At 47.6% G+C, this 13,288-nt stretch overlaps 1 protein-coding gene across 4 annotated transcripts in view; it reads right to left on the minus strand.

Annotated features, from left to right (window-relative positions):
* Positions 1-13,288, minus strand: part of LOC106593032 (transducin-like enhancer protein 4) — a 63,869-nt gene that overhangs the window by 33,130 nt on the left and 17,451 nt on the right. For 2 of the 4 annotated variants that reach the window (XM_045707022.2, XM_045707025.2), the window contains 3 exons: positions 11,527-11,589; positions 8,982-9,056; positions 2,205-2,457 (listed from right to left, as the gene is read on the minus strand). In XM_045707022.2, coding sequence (XP_045562978.2) covers positions 2,205-2,457; positions 8,982-9,056; positions 11,527-11,589 — 391 coding nt within the window. Of the gene's footprint in view, positions 1-2,204; positions 2,461-8,981; positions 9,057-11,526; positions 11,590-13,288 lie in introns of all 4 variants that reach the window. The other 2 variants (XM_045707021.2, XM_045707023.2) reach the window with 1 other exon arrangement.

The raw sequence follows: 13,288 nt of genomic DNA on the forward strand, positions 1-13,288 counted from the left end.
CCATTGATCACCACATTCTCTTGGAGAGATTGGAAACCCAAATTGGTCTACACGGGCAAGTTCTGGCCTGGTTTAGATCTTATCTGTCGGAAAGATATCAGTTTGTCTCTGTGAATGGTTTGTCCTCTGACAAATCAACTGTAAATTTCAGTGATCCTCAAGGTTCCGTTTTAGGACCACTATTGTTTTCACTATATATTTTACCTCTTGGTGATGTCATTCGAAAACATAATGTTAAATTTCACTGCTATGCGGATGACACACAGCTGTACATTTCAATGAAACATGGTGAAGCCCCATAATTGCCCTCGCTAGAAGCCTGTGTTTCAGACATAAGGAAGTGGATGGCCGCAAACTTTCTAGTTTTTAACTCCGACAAAACAGAGATGCTTGTTCTAGGTCCCAAGAAACAAAGAGATCTTCTGTTAAATCTGACAATTAATCTTGATGGTTGTACAGTCGTCTCAAATAAAACTGTGAAGGACCTCGGCGTTACTCTGGACCCTGATCTCTCTTTTGACGAACATATCAAGACTGTCTCAAGGACAGCTTTTTTCCATCTACGTAAAATACGTAACATTGTTAAAAAATTCTGAAAAAATGTTTCCATTATTTTGTCACTTCTAGGTTAGACTACTGCAATGCTCTACTTTCCGGGCTACCCAGATAAAGCACTAAATAAACTTCAGTTAGTGCTAAACACGGCTGCTAGAATCTTGACTAGAACCAACAACTTTGATCATATTACTCCAGTGCTAGCCTCCCTACACTGGCTTCCTGTTAAGGCTAGGAGTGATTTCAAGGTTTTACTGCTAACCTACAAAGCATTACATGGGCTTGCTCCTACCTATCTTTCCGATTTGGTCCTGCCGTACATACCTACACGTACGCTACGGTCACAAGACGCAGGCCTCCTTACTGTCCCTAGAATTTCTAAGCAAACAGCTGAAGGCAGGGCTTTCTACCGGTAGATTTTCAATTTTATGGAACGATCTGCCGATCCACGTGAGAGACGCAGACTCAGTCTCAACTTCTAAGTCTTAATTGAAGACTCATCTCTTCAGTAGGTCCTATGATTGAGTGTAGTCTGGCCCAGGTGAACGGAAAGGCATTGGAGCGACTAGTGAGTACTACTGAAACCTGTTATAGACCATCTGACTGTACTAGAGACTAGAGAGTACTGCTGAAACCTGTTATAGACTGTACTAGACTGTACTAGAGAGTACTACTGAAACCTGTATATAGACCATCTGGCTAGACTAGAGAGTACTACTGAAACCTGTTATAGACTGTACTAGAGAGTACTACTGAAACCTGTCTCTGTAAACCTGTTATATCCTACCTGTTTGGCCCTGTCCGGGGGTTTCATCGGATGGGGCCACAGTGTCTCCTGACCCCTCCTGTCTCAGCCTCCAGTATTTATGCTGCAGTAGTTTATGTGTCGGGGGGGCTTGGGTCAGTCCATCACATCTGGGGTATTTCTCTTGTCTTTTCCGGTGTCCTGTGTGAATTTAAATATGCTCTCTCTAATTCTCTCTTTCTTTCTTTCTCTCTCTCGGAGGACCTGAGCCGTAGGACCATGCCTCAGGACAACCTGGCTTGATGACTCTTTGCTGTCCCCAGTTCACCTGGCCGTGCTGCTGCTCCAGTTCCAACTGTTCTGCCTGCAGCTATGGAACCATGACCTGTTCACCGGACGTGCTACCTGTCCCAGACCTGCTGGAACCCTGACCTATTCACCGGACGTGCTTACCTGTCCCAGACCTGCTGTTTTCAACTCTCTAGAGACAGCAGGAGCGGTAGAGATACTCTCAAAGATCGTCTGTGAAAAAGCCAACTGACACTTACTCTTGTGTTACTGACTTGTTGCACCCTCGACAACCACTATGATTATTATTATTTGACCCTGCTGGTCATTTATGAACATTTGAACATCTTGGCCATGTTCTGTTATAATCTCCACCCGGCACAGCCAGAAGAGGACTGGCCACCCCTCAGAGCCTGGTTCCTCTCTAGGTTTCTTCCTAGGTTTTGGCCTTTCTAGGGAGTTTTTCCTAGCCACCGTGCTTCTACACCTGCATTGCTTGCTGTTTGGGGTTTTAGGCTGGGTTTCTGTACAGCACATTGAGATATCAGCTGATGTAAGAAGGGCTTTATAAATACATTTGATTTGATAATGAAGCAAGTAGAGTTTCAGTGTTTACCTCTGTCGGTGTCGGTGTTGTTGTCCTTGTGTTTTTTGTCCTCCTTTAGGGGCATCTGATGCACAGCGAGGGCGGAGGAGAGGGCCAGGAGGCTGCTGCCGCCTGCGGTGGGCAGGAGGGCAGAGGAGAGTGCCACGAGGCTGGCGCTGCCTGCGGTGGGCAGAGGCGGTTGAGGGAGTTGGTGCCCAGAAGGTTGGGTGGTGAGGGGCACCGGGAGAGCAGGGCCATGACACAGGTGCTGGACATGGAGCTGCTGCTAAATACACACACACACATAACATTGTCATTACCACTCTACACTAGACACAGGCAGAGAGAGACAGAGGAGAGAAATAGGAGAGGGAGGGAAAGAGAAAGACAGAGAGAGAGAGACACTAAGAAAGAGAGAGAGACACTAAGAGAGAGAGAGAGACAATAAGAGAGAGAGCGAGAGACACCAAGAGGGAGAGAGACACTAAGAGAGAGAGAGAGAGACACTAAGAATGAGAGACACTCTACATAGTGCCAACTGTAAAGTTTGGTGGAGGAGGAATTATGGTCTGGGGCTGTTTTTCATAGCTCAGGCCCTTTAGTTCCAGTGAAGGGAAATCTTAACACTACATCATACAATTCTGTAGTTACAACTTTATGGTAACAGTTTGGGGAAGGCCCTTTCCTGTTTCAGCATGACAATGCCACAAAGCGAGGTCCATAAAGAAATGGTTTGTCAAGATCGGTGTGGAGGAACTTGACTGGCCTGCACAGAGCCCTGACCTCAACCCCATCAAACACCTTTAGGATGAATTGGAACGCAGACTGTGAGCCAGCAAAGGGGGGGACCAACTCCATATTAATGACTTCCCAGTAGAGTGGAGGCTGTTATAGCAGCAAAGGGGGGACCAACTCCATATTAATGCCTTCCCAGTAGAGTGGAGGCTGTTATAGCAGCAAAGGGGGGGACCAACTCCAGTACAGTACTTCCGGTTTGGAGCGAGCAGTCGCACTACGCTTTGCTCCACAGGTAATGTTACACTTCACTACATTACAACGGTTTGATTTGTTTGATCTGAGCAATTCTTCTTAGCTAGCTACATAGCTGTCTTTGTATCAAAGATAATTGTGTAGTTTAGAGTAATTAGAGTAATTATCGAGGCTAGCTATCTTCGTCCTCCTAACGTAGTCAACACTGCTAGCTAGCTAGTCAACACTGCTAGCTAGCCAACTTCTACCGACTAGCAGCACTGTAGAAACTATTACATTACAACGTAACGACTTGATTAGTGTAGTGCTAGTGAACCAGCTACATAGTTGTCATTGCTGTCTCTGTATCTAAGATAATTGTGTAGTTTTAGAGTAATTATCGAGGTGAGCTAGCCAGCCGCGACGCGACGCCAGACTTAGTCAACACACCTAGTCATCATTAACCCACTGCTAGCTAGCCAACCGTTACCGACTAGCAGCGCTGTAGATACTAATACTTTACAACGGAACGATTTGACTAGTGCAGCGTTAGCTAGCTAGCTACATAGTTGTCTTTGTCATAGCTTGTTAATTGTGTAGTTTAGTAATTATCGAGGTTAGCTAGCCAGCTATTTCCGTCCCCCGCGACGCCATTTTTTCCAAACCCAGCCAACTATTACCGACGAGCAGCATTGTAGAAACTAAATACATTACAAAGGAATGTCTTGATTAGTGTTATGTTAGCTAGCTAGCTACAAAGTTGCTTTGTATCATGATAAGGTGTAGTACTGAAACTATCGAGGTTACCTAGCCAGCTACACGTTCAAAGTCAACAACGCAGGAACTGCTAGCTAGCCTACTCCACCAGCCAGCAGTACTGTGTCATTTTAGTCAATAAGATTTTTTGCAACGTAAGCTTAACCTGTTAGGGCTAGGGGGCAGTATTGACACGGCTGGATAAAAAACATACCCGATTTAATCTGGTTACCACTCCTACCCAGTAACTAGAATATGCATATACTTATTACATATGGATAGAAAACACCCTAAATTTTCTAAAACTGTTTGAATGGTGTCTGTGAGTATAACAGAACTCAAATGGCAGGTCAAAACCTGAGAGATTCCTTTACAGGAAGTGGCCTGTCTGACCATTTCTTGAACTTCTTTTCCATCTCTATCATTTACTAAGGATCTCTGCTCTAACGTGACACTTCCCACGTCGTCCATAGGCGCTCAGAGCCCGGGAAAAAACAGAATGTCGTCATTCCAGCCCCAGGCTGAAACACATTATCGCCTTTCTCAAGTGGCCGATCAAGGGACACTGGGCTTATGCGCGTGACCCGACCGCCCCCGCCTTTGGGATTTTTTCCTCTGTTTGCCGAAAAGGAGATTCCCTGTCGGAATATTATCGCTTTTCTACGAGAAAAATGGCGTAAAAATTGATTTTAAACAGCGGTTGACATGCTTCGAAGTACGGTAATGGAATATTTAGAATTTTATTGTCACGAATTGCGCCATGCGCGCGACACTTCTTTACTATTTCGGATAGTGTCTTGAACGCACGAACAAAACGCCGCTATTCGGATATAACGATGGATTATTTTGGACCAAACCAACATTTGTTATTGAAGTAGCAGTCCTGGGTGTGCATTCTGACGAAGACAACAAAAGGTAATCAAACTTTTATAATAGTAAATATGATTATGGTGAGTGCTAAACTTGCCGGGTGTCTAAATAGCGAGCCCGTGATGCCTGGGCTATGTACTTAGAATATTGCAAAATGTGCTTTCACCAAAAAGCTATTTTAAAATCGGACATATCGAGTGCATAGAGGAGGTCTGTATCTATAATTCTTAAAATAATTGTTATGCCTTTTGTGAACGTTTATCGTGAGTAATTTAGTAAAATGTTAGCGAATTCCCCGGAAGTTTGCGGGGGGTATGCTAGTTCTGAACGTCACATGCTAATGTAAAAAGCTGTTTTTTGATATAAATATGAACTTGATTGAACAAAACATGCATGTATTGTATAACATAATGTCCTAGGGTTGTCATCTGATGAAGATCATCAAAGGTGAGTGCTGCATTTAGCTGTCTTCTGGGTTTTGGTGACATTATATGCTGGCTTGAAAAATGGGTGTCTGATTATTTCTGGCTTGGTACTCTGCTGACATAATCTAATGTTTTGCTTTCGTTGTAAAGCCTTTTTGAAATCGGACAGTGTGGTTAGATTAACGAGAGTCTTGTCTTTAAATAGCTGTAAAATAGTCATATGTTTGAGAAATTGAAGTAATAGGATTTTTAAGGTTTTGAAAATCGCGCCACAGGCTGAAAGTGGCTGTTACGTAGGTGGGACGAATTCGTCCCGCCTAGCCCAGGGAGGTTAACTTTCTGAACATTCGAGACGTGTAGTCCACTTGTCATTCCAATCTCCTTTGCATTAGCGTAGCCTCTTCTGTAGCCTGTCAACTATGTGTCTGTCTATCCCTGTTCTCTCCCCTCTGCACAGGCCATACAAACGCTCCACACCGCGTGGCCGCTGCCACTCTAACCTGGTGGTCCCAGCGCGCACGACCCACGTGGAGTTCCAGGTCTCCGGCAGCCTCTGGAACTGCCGGTCTGCGGCCAACAAGGCTGAGTTCATCTCAGCCTATGCTACCCTCCAGTCCCTAGACTTCCTGGCGCTGACGGAAACATGGATTACCACAGATAACACTGCTACTCCTACTGCTCTCTCCTCGTCTGCCCACGTGTTCTCGCATACCCCTAGAGCATCGAGCCAGCGGGGTGGTGGCACTGGAATCCTCATCTCTCCCAAGTGGACATTCTCTCTTTCTCCCCTGACCCATCTGTCTATCTCCTCATTTGAATTCCATGCTGTCACAGTTACCAGCCCTTTCAAGCTTAACATCCTTATCATTTATCGCCCTCCAGGTTCCCTTGGAGAGTTCATCAATGAGCTTGACGCCTTGATAAGTTCCTTTCCTGAGGATGGCTCACCTCTCACAGTTCTGGGTGACTTTAACCTCCCCACGTCTACCTTTGACTCATTCCTCTCTGCCTCCTTCTTTCCACTCCTCTCCTCGTTTGACCTCACCCTCTCACCTTCCCCCCTACTCACAAGGCAGGCAATACGCTTGACCTCATCTTTACTAGATGCTGTTCTTCCACTAATCTCATTGCAACTCCCCTCCAAGTCTCCGACCACTACCTTGTATCCTTTTCCCTCTCGCTCTCATCCAACACTTCTCACTCTGCCCCTACTCGGATGGTATTGCGCCGTCCCAACCTTCGCTCTCTCTCTCCCGCTACTCTCTCCTCTTCCATCCTATCATCTCTTCCCTCTGCTCAAACCTTCTCCAACCTATCTCCTGATTCTGCCTCCTCAACCCTCCTCTCCTCCCTCTCTGCATCCTTTGATTTCCTCTGTCCCCTATCCTCCAGGCCGGCTCGGTCCTCCCCTCCTGCTCCGTGGCTCGACGACTCACTGCGAGCTCACAGAACAGGGCTCCGGGCAGCCGAGCGGAAATTGAGGAAAACTCGCCTCCCTGCGGACCTGGCATCCTTTCACTCCCTCCTCTCTACATTTTCCTCTTCTGTCTCTGCTGCTAAAGCCACTTTCTAACACTCTAAATTCCAAGCATCTGCCTCTAACCCTAGGAAGCTCTTTGCTACCTTCTCCTCCCTCCTGAATCCTCCTCCCCCTCCTCCCTCTCTGCGGATGACTTCGTCAACCATTTTGAAAAGAAGGTTGACGACATCCGATCCTCGTTTGCTAAGTCAATCGACACCGCTGGTCCTGCTCACACTGCCCTACCCTGTGCTTTGACCTCTTTCTCCCCTCTCTCTCCAGATGAAATCTCGTGTCTTGTGACGGCCGGCCGCCCAACAACCTGCCCACTTGACCCTATCCCCTCCTCTCTTCTCCAGACCATTTCCGGAGACCTTCTCCCCTACCTCACCTCGCTCATCAACTCATCCTTGACCGCTGGCTACGTCCCTTCCGTCTTCAAGAGAGCGAGAGTTGCACCCCTTCTGAAAAAACCTACACTCGATCCCTCCGATGTCAACAACTACAGACCAGTATCCCTTCTTTCTTTTCTCTCCAAAACTCTTGAACGTGCCGTCCTTGGCCAGCTCTCTTGCTATCTCTCTCAGAATGACCTTCTTGATCCTAATCAGTCAGGTTTCAAGACTGGGCATTCAACTGAGACTGCTCTTCTCTGTGTCACGGAGGCTCTCCGCACTGCTAAAGCTAACTCTCTCTCCTCTGCTCTCATCCTTCTAGACCTATCTTCTGCCTTTGATACTGTGAACCATCAGATCCTCCTCTCCACCCTCTCCGAGCTGGGCATCTCCGGCGCGGCCCACGCTTGGATTGCGTCCTACCTGACAGGTCGCTCCTACCAGGTGGCGTGGCGAGAATCTGTCTCCGCACCACGTGCTCTCACCACTGGTGTCCCCCAGGGCTCTGTTCTAGGCCCTCTCCTATTCTCGCTATACACCAAGTCACTTGGCTCTGTCATATCCTCACATGGTCTCTCATATCATTGCTATGCAGACGACACACAATTCATCTTCTCCTTTCCCCCTTCTGACAACCAGGTGGCGAATCGCATCTCTGCATGTCTGGCAGACATATCAGTGTGCATGACGGATCACCACCTCAAGCTGAACCTCGGCAAGACGGAGCTGCTCTTCCTAATCCAGGCACTTGTCATCTCCCGTCTGGATTACTGCAACTCGCTGTTGGCTGGGCTCCCTGCCTGTGCCATTAAACCCCTACAACTCTTCCAGAACGCCGCAGCCCGTCTGGTGTTCAACCTTCCCAAGTTCTCTCACGTCACCCCGCTCCTCCGCTCTCTCCACTGGCTTCCAGTTGAAGCTCGCATCCGCTACAAGACCATGGTGCTTGCCTACGGAGCTGTGAGGGGAACGGCACCTCCGTACCTTCAGGCTCTGATCAGGCCCTACACCCAAACAAGGGCACTGCGTTCATCCACCTCTGGCCTGCTCGCCTCCCTACCTCTGAGGAAGCACAGTTCCCGCTCAGCCCAGTCAAAACTGTTCGCTGCTCTGGCACCCCAATGGTGGAACAAGCTCCCTCACGACGCCAGGACAGCGGAGTCAATCACCACCTTCCGGAGACACCTGAAACCCCACCTCTTTAAGGAATACCTGGGATAGGATAAAGTAATCCTTCTAACCACCCCCCCCCTAAAAGATTTAGATGCACTATTGTAAAGTGGTTGTTCCACTGGATATTATAAGGTGAATGCACCAATCTGTAAGTCGCTCTGGATAAGAGCGTCTGCTATGTAAATGTAAATATTAATACCCATGATTTTAGCATTAGATGTTCGACAAGCAGGTGTCCACATACTTTTGATCATGTAGTGTATGTAATCTACAGCACCATATATAATACTGTATCGTAGTAAAACAAGGAACATTTGGACAAGGTGGGGACATTGCACCGGTCCCCACATGGAAAAATGCTATTTTAGGCTTAGTGGTAACAATTTGGGTTATGGGTTTGGTGGTAAGGTTGCCGTTAAGGGTTTGAATGGGAATCAATAGTTTGGTCCCAACAAGGTTAGTAAAACAAACGTGTGTGTGTGTGTGTTTTGTGTGTGTGTTGTGGTGTGTGTGTGTGTGTGTGTGTGGTGTGTGTGTGTGTGTGGTGTGTGTGTGTGTGTGTGTGTGTGTGTGTGTGTGTGTGTGTGTGTGTGTGTGTGTGTGTGTGTGTGTGTGTGTGTGTGTGTGTGTGTGTGTGTGTGTGTGTGTGTGTGTGTGTGTGTGTGTGTGTGTGTGTGTGTGTGTGTGTGTGTAGATGTACCCCGATGATAGAGTTGAGTTCAGCCATGGAGACCTGTTTAGCTCTTTCCACCGCCTGGACTACCTGCTGCTGGTGCTGATACACACAGAAACAGAGAGACAGGGAGACAGAGAGAGAGACAGGGAGACAGAGAGAGAGACAGGGAGACAGAGGGAGAGAGAGAGACAGGGGGAGAGAGAGAGACACAGGGAGAGAGAGAGACAGGGAGAGAGAGAGACAGGGAGAGAGAGAGACAGGGGGAGAGAGAGACAGGGAGAGAGAGAGACAGGGAGAGAGAGAGAGACAGGGAGAGAGAGAGACAGGGAGAGAGAGAGACACGGGAGAGAGAGAGAGACACGGGAGAGAGAGAGACAGGGAGAGAGAGAGACAGGGAGAGAGAGAGACAGGGAGAGAGAGACAGCGTAGTATATGAATAATATGTATACAGAAAAGCAAATATTATGCAAATCCATGCATCCTCAGTTCTCCTGCAGCAGTACCTCTGTCTGACTGCAGTCGTCTAATCTCAGCTAATCCATCCCATTATCCAGCTCGTCCATTTCTAATCCAGGTGTAATCTGAGGAGAGGTTTGGAGCCTTGCCTTCACTCCCACCCAGCAGAGACACTATCACTTCCTCCAGATTAAACAGACAGGTTCCTGCTTAACACTTTAATAACCTTGAGTGGAGAGAGCCCAGAGGATTGTGGGTAATGTAGTTGTGACAGGAAATACAACACCCTGGGAGAGACAAAGCTCTCTCCATCTCCCTCTCAATTCACTTCAATTTGCTTTGTAACAATATATTGCCAAAGCTTACTCTGGAGATGAAGTGATCAATTTAATTAAAATAATAATAATAATCAATATTGTCAACAGGACAATCAGCAACAACAATAATCAAGGCTAAAAACAACCACACATTTAACAATAAGGGTTTCAGGGATATGACACTCTCTAATTGTTAAATATTTTAAACATTTTTGTCAGGAAATGCAGCTCCGTCTCACGTTCTGCTGTGGTGCAGTGGTTGCACAGCCTTTCCTCTACAGGGAGCCAGGTTTTCCTGTGTCTACCCTTCTCAATAGCAAGGCTGTGCTCACTGAGCCTGTTCTAAGGTTTTGATCAGTAACCATGGTCAAATAGTTAGCCAGGGTGTACTGTCGATTTAGGGCCAGATAGCACTGCATTTTGCTTTGTGTTTGTGTTTCCCAAAACGAAATGTAGTTTTGTTTTGACTGTGTTGTAATTTGGTTTATTCTGATTGATTGGATGTTCTGGTCCTGAGGCTTCAGTGTGTTAGTAGAACAGGTTTGTGAACTCAGCCCCCGGACCAGCTGGATGAGAGGACCAGCTGGATGAGAGGACCAGCTGGATAAGGGGACCAGCTGGATGAGGGTCCTGAGGATTCAGTGTGTTAGTAGAACAGGTTAGTGAACTCAGCCCCCGGACCAGCTGGATGAGGGGACCAGCTGGATGAGGGGACCAGCTGGATGAGGGTTCCAGCTGGATGAGGGGACGAGCTGGATGAGGGGACGAGCTGGATGAGGGGACCAGCTGGATGAGGGGACCAGCTGGATGAGGGGACCAGCTGGATGAGGGGACCAGCTGGATGAGGGGACCAGCTGGATGAGGGGACCAGCTGGATGAGGGGACCAGCTGGATAAGTGGACCAGCTGGATGAGGGGACGAGCTGGATGAGGGGACCAGCTGGATGAGGGGACCAGCTGGATGAGGGGACCAGCTGGATGAGGGGACCAGCTGGATGAGGGGACCAGCTGGGCTCTCTCTCTCTTCAATTCATGGGTTTTATTGTCATGGGAAACATATGTTAATGTTGCCAAAGCAAGTGAAATAGATAATAAACAAAAGTGAAATGAATAATAAAAATTAACAGTAAACTTTACACTATACAATAAACAATAAAACATGTAGCTCTCTCCCTCTCCTCACCCCTCCTCCCTCTCCTCACCCCTCCTCCCTCTCCTCACCCCTCCTCACCCCTCCTCCCTCTCCTCACCCCTCCTCACCCCTCCTCCCTCTCCTCACCCCTCCTCCCTCTCCTCACCCCTCCTCCCTCTCCTCACCCCTCCTTCCTCTCCTCACCCCTCCTTCCTCTCCTCACCCCTCCTTCCTCTCCTCACCGTCCTCCCTCTCCCCACCTTCCTCCCTCTCCTCACCCCTCCTCCTTACCCCTCCTCCTTCTCCTCACCCCTCCTCCTTACCCCTCCTCCTTCTCCTCACCCCTCCTCCTTCTCCTCACCCCTCCTCCCTCTCCTCACCCCTCCTCCCTCTCCTCACCCCTCCTCCCTCTCCTCACCCCTCCTCCCTCTCCTCACCCTCCTCCCTCTCCTCACCCTCCTCCCTCTCCTCACCCTCCTCCCTCTCCTCACCCGTCCTCCCTCTCCTCACCCGTCCTCCCTCTCCTCACCCGTCCTCCCTCTCCTCACCCGTCCTCCCTCTCCTCACCCCTCCTCCCTCTCCTCAACCCTTTCTTTGGAATGGATCAGAAGACAGTTGTCTGAGTATCTGAGAGAACAGGAGACAGACTGGAGATCAACACTAACCTCTAGTGAAAGGAAGGGGATGACTTGGGCACAGATAGCATTCAGTCGCTTCACCATCTCCACCTGAGAGAGAGAGAGACACAGAGAGAGAGACAGAGAGCGAGAGACAGAGAGTGAGAGCGAGAGACAGAGAGTGAGAGTGAGAGCGAGAGACAGAGAGTGAGAGCGAGAGCCAGAGAGAGCGAGAGCCAGAGAGAGCGAGAGCCAGAGAGTGAGAGAAAGAGAGTGAGAGACAGAGAGTGAGAGAGAGTGACAGAGAGAGCGAGAGCGAGAGACAGAGAGAGCGAGAGACAGAGAGAGCGAGAGCCAGAGAGTGAGAGAGCGAGACAGAGAGAGACAGAGAGAGACAGAGACAGAGAGAGTGAGAGAGAGACAGAGAGAGAGAACAAATCCCATATTGGGTGAATACCAATGTTCCATCACAGCAGCAAGATGCGACCTGTTGCCACAAGAAAAGAACATTGTAAATACAACCTATATTTATGTTTATTTATTTTCCCTTTTGTACTTTATCTACTTGCACATCATTACAATACTGTATATATACATAATGACATTTGAAATGTCTTTATTCTTTTCAAACTTTTGTTAAGTGCAATGTTTACTGTTAATTTTGTATTGTTTATTTCACTTTTGTTTATTATCTATTTCACTTGCTTTGGCAATGTAAAAATATGTTTCCCATGACAATAAAGCCCTTAAATTGAATTGAGAGAGAGAGAGACAGAGAGAGGGAGGGAGGGAGATAGAAACAACACTAAATGAAAAATAAACAAACCAAAACAAAGGCAAAGTCTTCTCATACTTTGTTGATTTCCCCCCCAAAAAATTCATTGAATTTGGCCTGAGGGTCTGCTATACAAATTGATGGAAAGTGGTGTTGGGGGAAAAACATACGACATTATAAAATCCATGTACACAAACAACAAGTGTGCGGTTAAAATTGGCAAAAAAAACACATTTCTTCCCACAAGGCCGTGGGGTGAGACAGGGATGCAGCTTAAGCCCCACCCTCTTCAACATATATATCAATGAATTGGCGAGGACACTAGAACAGTCTGCAGCACCCGGCCCTCACCCTGACTAGAATCTGAAGTCAGATGTCTACTGTTTGCTGATGATTTGGTGCTTCTGTCCCCAACCAAGGAGGGCCTACAGCAGCACCTAGATCTTCTGCACAGATTCTGTCAGACCTGGGCGGGCCCTGACAGACCTGGGCCCTGACAGACCTGGGCCCTGACAGTAAATCTCAGTAAGACAAAAATAATGGTGTTCCAAAAAAGGTCCAGTTGACAACTATACAAACCTCGGCTTAAACATCAGCACCACAGGTAACTTCCACAAAGCTGTGAACGATCTGAGAGACAAGGCAAGAAGGGCCTTCTATGCCATCAAAAGGAACATAAAATTTGACATACCAATTAGGATCTGGCTAAAAATACTTGAATCGGTTATAGAACCCATTAAAAGAAAGCGACTCCCAAACCTTCCATAACAAAGCCATCACCCACAGAGAGATGAACCTGGAGAACAGTCCCCTAAGCAAGCTGGTCCTGGGGCTCTGTTCACAAACACTCCCCACAGAGCCCCAGGACAGCAACACAATTAGACCCAACCAAATCATTAGAAAACTAAAAGATAATTACTTGACACTTTGGAAAGAATTTTAAAGGAAATCTTTGACTATGTACAGATTCAGTGAGCATAGCCTTGCTATTGAGAAAGGCCACGGAAAGGCAGACCTGGCTCTCAAGAGAAGACA

This window comes from Salmo salar, chromosome 24, assembly GCF_965601325.2.
Source record: "Salmo salar chromosome 24, fSalSal1, whole genome shotgun sequence".
Lineage (NCBI taxonomy): Eukaryota > Metazoa > Chordata > Actinopteri > Salmoniformes > Salmonidae > Salmo > Salmo salar.